At 37.3% G+C, this 10,191-nt stretch overlaps 2 protein-coding genes across 3 annotated transcripts; one reads left to right on the top strand and one right to left on the bottom strand.

Moving 5' to 3' along the window:
- Positions 1-263: 263 nt before the first annotated feature.
- Positions 264-4,610, top strand: LOC131637995 (glutamate receptor 3.6-like). 2 transcript variants are annotated; one of them, XM_058908554.1, is made up of 8 exons: positions 264-549; positions 636-675; positions 986-1,297; positions 1,396-2,747; positions 2,832-3,109; positions 3,291-3,322; positions 3,401-3,807; positions 3,943-4,610. In XM_058908554.1, the coding sequence occupies exons 3-8, from the start codon at positions 1,024-1,026 to the stop codon at positions 4,414-4,416; spliced, it is 2,817 nt and encodes a 938-aa protein (XP_058764537.1). In that variant the 5' UTR covers positions 264-549; positions 636-675; positions 986-1,023; the 3' UTR covers positions 4,417-4,610. The 2 variants fall into 2 exon arrangements, with proteins under 2 accessions (XP_058764537.1, XP_058764538.1); XM_058908555.1 differs by having other exon boundaries at positions 636-786.
- Positions 4,611-4,752: 142 nt separating this feature from the next.
- On the bottom strand, positions 4,753-9,975 carry LOC131637996 (serine/threonine-protein kinase/endoribonuclease IRE1a-like). The gene is made up of 7 exons (XM_058908556.1): positions 9,711-9,975; positions 9,358-9,619; positions 7,137-8,512; positions 6,871-7,043; positions 6,451-6,697; positions 5,408-5,711; positions 4,753-5,062 (listed from the first exon to the last, which is right to left on the bottom strand). Exons 1-7 carry the CDS (start codon positions 9,818-9,820, stop codon positions 4,919-4,921), a joined length of 2,616 nt encoding a protein of 871 aa, XP_058764539.1. The 5' UTR covers positions 9,821-9,975; the 3' UTR covers positions 4,753-4,918.
- Between the last annotated feature and the right edge of the window lie 216 nt (positions 9,976-10,191).

The following is a 10,191-nucleotide window of genomic DNA, read 5'->3' as shown; positions in this document are numbered from 1 at the left end:
AAAAATATCATACCCAAGAGTGCATATTTAAATGCATAACATCACAATTATTCATTTTTAAAACAAGTTGAATTATCGTTCATTTAACTTTGACCAGCGACTCATTTAAGTTAGTTTGTTTTTAATAATATATTTTTTTCTTAAAAAACGTGAACCATGGTTGAAATGAAACCACAATTAAGGTTGTCAGAGGATCCAACTATACAAGAACCTTAGATTTCACTTTGATTATCAAAACTATTATAATAATAAAATCTGTTTGCCACCAAAATATTTTATCAACATTGAATTCAGCAATTAACACCAACTTCATGGCAACTTCTCTTGTCCTTTTCACACACAAGTGGGTAAAGAACAAAGCAACCAAAGAACATAGCCTAGCACAAGTTCATATACCACAGACAACAACAACAACAGATGCTTGCTTATGGTTTTGTTTCCAGTGGCATTCTCCAATATTGTCTTCATGTGAAAGGAACCATTCCTTACTGTTTCCAAAACATTGATGCTATTCCCTATCTGAAAATGAAACGCACTATCTTTCTTCAAGTGGGTACCACCAATCATTCAATACATATTTCCCTCACAGCTTTTACATTTCACTTTCTAAGATCTAACTTTTTCTTACTGTCCAGGTTTCCAAAAATATACCCTAATCATTCAACACTGCTTCAGGTTAAACTTGACATTTTTTTTTTTATCTGGGTACATGTAAAGTTAATTTTTTTATGCTCAAGTTGAATAGAACATCAAGTTTTCTGCATCATTTTGCTGACCAAACTTTAGGTATATTTTTTGTACAAAGTCATGGTTTCACATGCTGTTAACTGCTATGGCTCCTTGGATTTTGATACTTTTTGATATAATAATGAGAGCCACTTTATTGCTTTATTCTTCTTTCCCACTTTGGTTTTGAGTATGTTATGTGCTTTGCATCTGTGTTTTTGTTATATGAAGGTGTTGCTTTATTTGTTTCTTTGAGCAGGGTGATTGTTACTAGAGTTTCAATAGAAAGTTGCAACCATGGTTAGAGTTTGGTTTGTGCTGTTGTTGATGGCTCTCTCCAATTTGTGGTTCTCTTCTGCTGCGGTTGGCTCGGATAATTCGACAGTACCGGAGTTTTTAAATATTGGGGTTCTCTACTCTTTCAATACTAGTGTTGGTAGAATAGTGAAAATTGCGGTGGAAACTGCGGTTGGTGATATAAATTCTGATTCTTCGATTCTTGGTAAAACTAAGTTGAAGCTCTCAATGCAAGAAGATTCAAAATATAGAGGCTTTTTGAGCATTGCTGAAGGTACTTTTTTCTGTTTGATATGTGACTTTGTTTTCGGGTATAGAACTTACTTCAAGTCTTACAGATTATGATTATTGTATTGAATACGTTGTAAACAGCGTTGCAGCTCATGGCGACACACACTGTGGCCATTATCGGCCCGCAGACATCTACGACAGCTCATGTCATATCTCATATAGCAAATGAGCTACATGTTCCTCTGCTATCGTTTTCAGCCACAGATCCTACTCTTTCCTCCCTTCAATTCCCGTTCTTCATTAGAACTGCTTTCAATGACATTTTTCAAATGACTGCAATAGCAGACATGGTTAGCCACTACGGTTGGAGAGAGGTTATCGTAGTATACGGCGATGATGACCATGGGAGGAACGGAATTGGTGCGTTAGCAGATAAGCTTGCTGAGAGACGTTGCAAGATATCGTTTAAAGCACCGATGACTCCTGATGCAAAGAGGGAGGAGATTACTGATATGCTTGTTCAGGTGGCTTTGGCAGAATCTCGAGTTATAGTTCTTCATACAAGTACTACTTGGGGTCCAAAAGTGTTGAGTGTTGCTAAGTCTCTTGGAATGATGCAAAACGGTTATGTTTGGATTGCTACTACTTTTCTCACGTCTTATATCGACATAGATAGTCCACTCTCTTCTGATGAAATGGATAACATTCAAGGAGTTATTACACTAAGAATGCATATACCCGATTCAAAGCTCAAAAGATCGTTTGTTTCTAGGTGGACAAATTTGACCAGAGGAAAGGAGGGAAATGGTCCTCTTGGTTTGAGTACTTATGGTATCTTTGCGTATGATACTGTTTACGTGCTTGCTCGCGCCCTTGATACATTTTTGAAACAAGGGAACCAAATTACATTTTCGCATGATCCGAAGATATCTGAGCTACGTGGAGACAGTTTGCATCTAGATGCTGTGAAAATCTTCAATGAAGGAAATCTGTTGTGTAAAAGTATTTATGCGGTTAACATGACTGGTGTAACGGGTCCATTCAGGTATACTCCTGACGGAAACCTTGCAAATCCAGCATATGAGATCATCAATGTGATCGGAACAGGGACTCGCAGGATCGGTTATTGGTCTAATTACTCCGGATTATCAGTTGTTCCTCCAGAAACACTTTATTCAAAACCACCTAACCGTTCCTATGAAAATCAAAAGCTACTCACCGTGTTTTGGCCGGGGGAAACAACCCAAACACCTCGCGGTTGGGTTTTTCCAAGCAATGGAAAGCTGTTGAGAATCGGAGTACCGAAAAGGGTTAGTTACCGCGAATTTGTTTCTCAGGTACAATCGACTGACATGTTCAAGGGATTCTGCATTGATGTGTTTCTTTCTGCAGTAAACTTGTTACCCTATGCTGTCCCCTATAAGTTTGTTCCATACGGTGACGGTCTAAGCAATCCTAGTAACACTGAGCTTGTGCGTCTGATCACCGCCGGTGTGAGTACCATTCCAATAGTTTATAAGAAAGTTTGGATTTTTTGTGCTACATCTCTGAGACCACTTTTTATCTTTGCTATATAGGTTTTTGATGCTGCAGTAGGAGACATTACAATTACAACAGAGAGAACAAAGATGGTGGATTTTACTCAGCCGTATACCGAGTCTGGTCTAGTGGTCGTAGCATCGGTTAAGAAGACAGATTCCAATGCTTGGGCATTTTTGACACCATTTACACCAATGATGTGGACTGTAACAGCTATCTTTTTCTTACTAGTTGGCGCAGTTGTCTGGATTCTAGAACATAGACTGAATGATGATTTTAGGGGACCTCCTAAAAAACAAGTAGCCACAATTTTGTGGTAATCAAATCCGGTCTTTCTCTATCTCCTCACTTTTCTCTGGCTCAACATATTGAACCTTTTTGGAACCCTACCTATGTTTTTTAGGCATGCAATAATTATACATCAATGTTACAATTTTCCAACAAAAATTTACTGATATCTCCATGTTTGTAACTTAAATTTGTGTTCTATTTTGCAGGTTTACTTTTTCAACTATGTTCTTCGCTCACAGTAAGTGTCATTCCTGTCTTCTGCGACACCTTTTGTCGACTTCAAGTAAATAAATTTTCTCTTTTCCTTATAATGTAGGGGAAAACACAGTGAGCACTCTTGGTCGTTTTGTGCTGCTTATATGGCTATTTGTAGTTCTAATAATTAACTCGAGTTACACGGCAAGCCTGACTTCGATTCTCACAGTGCAACAACTTTCTTCACCTATTAAAGGCATTGAAAGTTTAGTAAATATGAAAGAGCCTATTGGTTACTTGCAGGGCTCTTTTGCCCGATCCTATTTGATTGACGAAATCGGTATTCATGAATCCAGACTAATTCCTCTAAAAACACCTGAAGAAACTGCGAAAGCGCTGGAGAAAGGTCCCCAAAACGGCGGTGTCGCTGCGTACATTAACGAGCGAGCTTACATAGAGCTCTTCCTTTCAAGCCGGTGTGATTTTACCATTGTAGGTCAAGAGTTTACCAAAAATGGTTGGGGATTTGTAAGTATCTCCATACACATACTACTAATTGTCTTTTTAGTGCTTGGTCTTTGCAGTTTATTTTGGTTCTCTAGTTCAAAGTTCTCAACTGATGTAGTAGTTTTTCTCTATTTCTCGTAATTCATTTTTCTGCAGGCCTTTCCACCAGACTCGCCATTAGCAGTTGACCTATCAACTGCCATTTTGGAGTTGGCAGAAAATGGAGATTTACAAAGAATCCATGACAAATGGCTTTTGAGCAGTGCTTGTCGATTACAAGGTGCGAAGCTCGGAGTGGACAGACTCAATCTCAAAAGCTTTTGGGGACTTTACTTGGTCTGTGGTTTGGCATGTTTTCTTGCTCTCCTGATATATCTTATTCAAACCTTGAGGCAGTACAAGAAGCACAGTCCAGATGAACTTGAGTCTACTGGCCAAGGTTCGGGATCTTCACGTTTGCGGACTTTTCTTTCATTTGTAGATGAAAAAGAAGAGATAGTTAAGAGCCGCTCCAAGAGAAGGCAAATGGAAAGGATATCATATAGAAGCGCAAGTGAAGTTGGATCAAGCATAGTCTCCAATAAAGATTTTTCTCAGCCATCCTCAAACAGAATTGAGTCTGAAGTATGACCAACTGATGTCATTTCTTGAACACTAATGACTTTGGAACCCCTGCAGTCAAATCTACAAGAACTATAGTAACTGCTGGATTCCTACTGCATTTCTTTTACCTTTTCAGTAAATATATTTGTAGGATATATCAACTTGTGTCTGACTGTAGTGTAATGTAGGGGTGTAGAAAGAAAATCAAAATGATAGCTCAAGTGTCTTAACTTGGCTTTACATAATAAAATTGACCTATTCTGTTTAAGTATTAAAACCTCTATAGATTACATTTGATTATCAACAGTTCATAATAGCATGATACCAAGTCAGACATGTAGTTCTTTGCATTTACAGTAAATTGGTGAAAAAAAGTGAAAACTAAGAAGGTGCAGCTTAGATTGATCAGTGACAATATAAATACAGACACATAAATCATTGTTATTAAATATCTACATAGTCTGCTTCATGCTGCAACCAGACTTTCCTATATGAACTATTTTTAGGCCATACGAAGCAGGACAAGGCACTAATCATCATTTTTAAAATACCTTTGAAAACACTCTTCCTCCTTGCAGTGCTTGCATATGACATTATACACTTCAATCAAGAGTCTTGGGAATCGGTTTGCAAAGTAGTCATTGTATCCTTCAGGAACAGGTCCAACTAGTTCCTGAAAAGCCAGCAAGAAATTAGAAGCCATGGATATGTATGAATAGCTTTCATTTCCTAGAGTACAGATGTACAACTTATGCATGAATTATCAGTATTTTTTTTCATATGAAATGCATCTGTAACAAGAATAATTATATTTTTAGCTTTTAGGTACACATACTTTTCAAAAGCATCTCTTATGGATGTCATACAAGTTGCAGACTCCAACGCGTTTCGGACATCGCAACACACCTATTCCTAGAGGTGTTTGTATGTCAAAACCCACCCCTACCCATGGTTTTGCCAAGTTCCGAACAAAAACAACAAAGAAAATATATTAAATGCTACTAGTCCAAGTAAGAACCTGGATTTCTTGTGGCAATTCTCCATAATGATTTAGCTTGTTTCTCATAACGCGCAACAAGTCTCGAACACTGTTAAACTTATAGCGCCGGTAACGACCAATGTTAGCAATGAAAGTTGGTTCCATCTTTTCATCCCATTTACCACCTAAGGCTGTTGTAGCAATGCTTTCTAAAGCCCGCAAAAGATTAGAACTAATCTCTCTATCTTCCAGTTCCACCCTGTCACTGGTGTCACGTAAAAATGAAAGTCTTGTGTCGGGACTCCAAAAAAAAGGATGGTGCAATACTTCAATCGCTTTCGGCCTGACAATAAAAGAAATCATTTTTTAAATGAAATCGCTAGTTTGAAACCAAATCATAAATAATAAAGATAGAGATATAACACTATTCATTTAGGGGGATAAGGCTTGGTTGTTGTTGCATAACACCATTCACAAATTTCTACCCAAAGGCTTAAGCTTTTAGGAGAGTTGATCTTTTGCAAGAATATACATCCAGTCCCTCATATAATAGGAGCTATAACACAGTCCCTCAAATCTTAATTTAACAGAAATGAAGCATTTATAATAGGAGCTATCACGAGTTTCTGATCTTTTGAAAGTGGTGATATAGCAACCCCAACTCTCTCTTTCTCCAATGCTGTCATTTCTAATCCTACCTCGTTTAGTCTATTAACACATCCAACACAACATCCTCCTCTCTACTCTTAGTTTATTCATGAAATTATAACAAAATAGCATAAATTCAATTTAACACAATCCAATAAATCTTAGTCTTGGCTTAAAATAAGACCTCCTAAAATCAGCAGATCAATTAAAACACAAATAAAACTACAAAAGATTGACCGTTAGAGATTATCATAATAGGGTAACACTCTTACATCTTAATTTACTACCCATAATAAGTAAGTTCGTTTGAACTTTGAGCCTTGATCATTTTATACAACATTAGAACTAAGCAAGTCATAGCAGATGCAATGCTGTGAAGGTATGAGAAAATATATTTCCATCCTCCAAAAACACAATGAATGATAACGATTTACCTTAGATCAGGTTCATGGTTTAATAAACAGCTAATAAGATCCTCAGCTTCCGGAATGAACTGAACTAAGAATAAATTCTTTTGATTTTTCACAATATTGATGTCACGTTCAAGATTTTGTCCAAATGGATGTCTTCCCCCAGTCATACAGAAAAAAAGAACACAACCTAAACTGAATATATCTACAGCTCGTGTTTGACGTCCTTGATCAAGCTGTTCTGGGGCTTGCCAACCTGAACTGCCCCCACCTGCAATTAAGCCATTAAGCCTTAGTACTAAAACAATAGACTGACTGAATAAGATTAGATTGGATTAATATGGAAACCAATTTGAAAACAAAACAAAAATTAGGAAACAACTCCTAAGAGCCTGTTCGGTTTAATGTTTTCTATATTCATTCCTTCTTCCGAGGAGTTCTTACCAGTAGCATTATGACCCAAAGAGGACATATTTTCAAGAAGTCGTTTGCTAATGCCCATGTCAGAAAGCTTCGCACATAGGGATTTTTCCTTGTTTATTAGAACATTTTGGGGTTTCAAATCTCGATGTATTATTCCTAGTTCATGCAAATGAACAACCCCGGAAACAATATCTCTAAATTGCAAAACAAAAACAGAAGTTAGTATTATCTTTTGGTTGAATATATCTTTTAATAAATAATAAATCAAGAAGAAATTATAAATCAACCTCATCAATTTCAGTAACAGAGGTGATGGATAGCCATTTTCTTTCCAAAGATACTGTGTATCATGCTTTCCTGTCTCCATTTTTCCTTTTATCAATTCGAGTGCTTGGTCCTTCCTAAAAATGGAATCTTCTGATATATCTGAATAAATTTGAATCAAGTCGTCTAAGTTGCAAGTACAGCGTTCCAGTGCAAGGTAAATAAAATCTTGATCATACTCCACCCCATGCCATCTGACAATGTTTGGATGACGGTCAGACACAATGAGGTTTTGGATTTCTTTATAGGCTACACTATGATGAGTTTTGACAAGACGCTTGACTGCAACCGGTCGGCCTTCATATCTTCCATCAAGGACAATGGTACCATTGCTTCCCTTAGCAATCTCTTCATTTGAAACGAATAACTTACCAATTCTTCGTCCATCAACACCTTCTTCAGCTTGATTTAAGTTCTTCCATGCTTCTCCATTAGCATCTTTTGGTGTCAGTGCATCATCTTCTGAAATAAGATGTTTTTCCATTTTATCATTAGTGCCACGGTTCTTTCCTGACTTGTGTGTTTTCTTTCTCTTGGCAGGTGAATTTTTCAATTCAGAGTCTTTATTTTGGTCCTTTGGTATATCTTGATTCTTAATCACTTTCACCAGAAGAAAGATGATGAGTGAAAAGCCCGACACCAAAAGAAAAACCGTAAACAACATACTAGGTAATGGAGTTGACCATCCACTCTTCTTGTGCAAATAAACATCACCCGGTGAAGTAACCTCAATGAGAGGCTGAGGGAGTCTATCAATACTGGGTTGCAATGGAATCATCAGATCTGAGGCAGCCACTGAGAGTATATCACTTTCATTAAAAGCCCCGTGTACACTTTCAGTGATTAAAGATTCTAACAGAAATTTTTTTTTCACGCGGAAGACGTTTTGCATCTCTTGACATGGGTAAGGCATCGCAAAATTGAGTCCACTGTCAGAAAGATATCCATCCTCTACATCAAATGTAGTATGTTGGCATAATAATACAGCCTCGAATTCAGCTACTGTCAAATTCCACAATACTCTTCCCGAGTTGGGGCTAACAGACCGCAGAGAATAATCTGTCCTAAAAATCTTGAGCAGCGTCTGGGATGAATTTAGCTTCTTAGGATCAGCTAGATCTTTATGATCTGCACTCATGATATTTCTAACTCTCTTCCTAGCATCACTCAAAGGTGCAAAAACATTATTAGGATCAGACTTGGCGTGGATTTGAATGATCGATCCAGTTTTAGCATCTACTTCAAATAAACTGATTTCTTTGGATCCTAGTATAACAGCTCCATCATCCGAAATTGTAGGTGTACGAAGTACAAATTCTGCAATAGACTCTGAGATTCTCTGCAGACATGATAAACAATCAACAGAACATGAAGCTCAGAATTCCTCAGCAACAAAAAAACAATAAATGACACTTATATAAACATAACCTTGGAACAAATTGGCAGTAAAAATACTACACTCTTTTTCTACTAAGAAAAGGAACCCAATATGTTGTTGATCAATCAAGAGAAGTTTTAGCATAAATTGTTGTTGATTTGGTTAAGAAAGAAATTATCTGTTTGTTAGGAAAGAATAAGGTCGTATCGTATCACATCTATTGTTGGAATTGGGGACAACTACAGTATCACTCAACAACAACAACAACTAAGCCTTATCCCACTAAATGGGGTCAACTACATGGATCAACTTCTTTCATAATGTTCTATCCAAGACCATGTTTTTATCTAAATTGTTAATCTCAAGATCTTTCTTAATAACTCATCTTATAGTTTTTCTACATCTTCCTCTACTTCTAGCAGCTTCACTCCTCTCCATCTGATCTACTCTTCTTACAACAAAATCTACAAGTCTTTCCCTCTACATATCCAAACCACCTAAGTCTATTTTCCACAATCTTTTCTACAATAGGTACTACTCCAACACTATTTCTAATATTGCTCAACAACATAATGGGTTCCTGAATTTAGACATTGCTAAGTAACAAAAAACGCATCTATTTCTTTCAACAGAAGTGAGGATTATATGCAAACCATTACAATTCTCATATGTACTCATTAAGCCGTCAATTTTACAAAACCTCCCAAAAGAAACAGTTAAATTCATGACAGAAAAAACATCAAGACAAACAACAATTACAATTACAATGCAAGTCGAAAGTAGCATATCTACAAGAAAACAAATACCATTTTACCAAAGTGCTTGTCATGCATATACAAAGACCAATCATCCCCACACTCCACGAACCCGCTAACCGGTGCTGGTGCTGGTGCTGCTGCAGATTCATTATTTTCTCTACAACAGTCCTTGTTTACAGGAGCTTGATACGAACTGTATATCGGTGATCCCGTCGAGAACGACCATATCACCCTCATGGAACCATCCTCCTGACTGTCCATTAAATACAACGTCCCGTCTAACGTAGCAATCAGCGCTGTTTCTGCCTTACTGTCAAAACAACATTTCAAAACAAGAAAAAAGAATATGAATCTTGCATGGAAAGAAACTGAAGGAAAAAGAGAGAGATGAGGAAACTGACGGAGGAAGGGAGAGAAGGGAACGTGATGTGGGAGAAACGGCGTTGACGGAGGAGTGTTGGTTGAGGAGGAAGAGGAGGAAGGAAATGCGGAAGAGGAAGAAGAGTTTCATTTGACGAAGGAAGGAAATGATGGTGTGGAATGGAATGGAAGGGAAATAGGGTTTGTTGGATTGGGAGGAGGAGAACAGCAACGGAGAGAATCGAAGATTCCAAGCTTCTTGTTTTCTGTTCTCTGCTAGACAATGCAATGGAATGGGATGGAATATTTGGTTGGACTTTGTAGTAACGTGACTTGACTAGCAATATTGCTTTTCTTAACCCTCGTCGCAATATAAGCTTTATAATTTTTTTTTTTTTTGTTATTGATATTGTATATTTTAAAGTACTAGTACTAACATACTCTTGCGTTCGCACGGTTATGAGACGGGATGCTCATTTATTTTAGATATATATATTTTTAGAGTTTAAAGATAATGCACTG

The sequence above is a fragment of the Vicia villosa genome, unplaced genomic scaffold (assembly GCF_029867415.1).
Source record: "Vicia villosa cultivar HV-30 ecotype Madison, WI unplaced genomic scaffold, Vvil1.0 ctg.002131F_1_1, whole genome shotgun sequence".
NCBI lineage: Eukaryota > Viridiplantae > Streptophyta > Magnoliopsida > Fabales > Fabaceae > Vicia > Vicia villosa.
This window is presented reverse-complemented; position numbering and strand designations above follow the sequence as displayed.

Coding starts and splice junctions, on each gene's coding strand:
- LOC131637995 (XM_058908554.1), top strand. CDS start 1,024: ATGGTTAGAGTTTGGTTTGTGCTGTTGTTGATGGCTCTCTCCAATTTG. Junction 3,323..3,400: donor AACTATGTTCTTCGCTCACA/GTAAGTGTCATT, acceptor CTTATAATGTAG/GGGAAAACACAGTGAGCACT. Junction 3,808..3,942: donor CCAAAAATGGTTGGGGATTT/GTAAGTATCTCC, acceptor ATTTTTCTGCAG/GCCTTTCCACCAGACTCGCC.
- LOC131637996 (XM_058908556.1), bottom strand. CDS start 9,820: ATGAAACTCTTCTTCCTCTTCCGCATTTCCTTCCTCCTCTTCCTCCTC. Junction 7,044..7,136: donor CTGTTACTGAAATTGATGAG/GTTGATTTATAA, acceptor TTTGCAATTTAG/AGATATTGTTTCCGGGGTTG. Junction 5,063..5,407: donor AATTGCCACAAGAAATCCAG/GTTCTTACTTGG, acceptor CTGGCTTTTCAG/GAACTAGTTGGACCTGTTCC.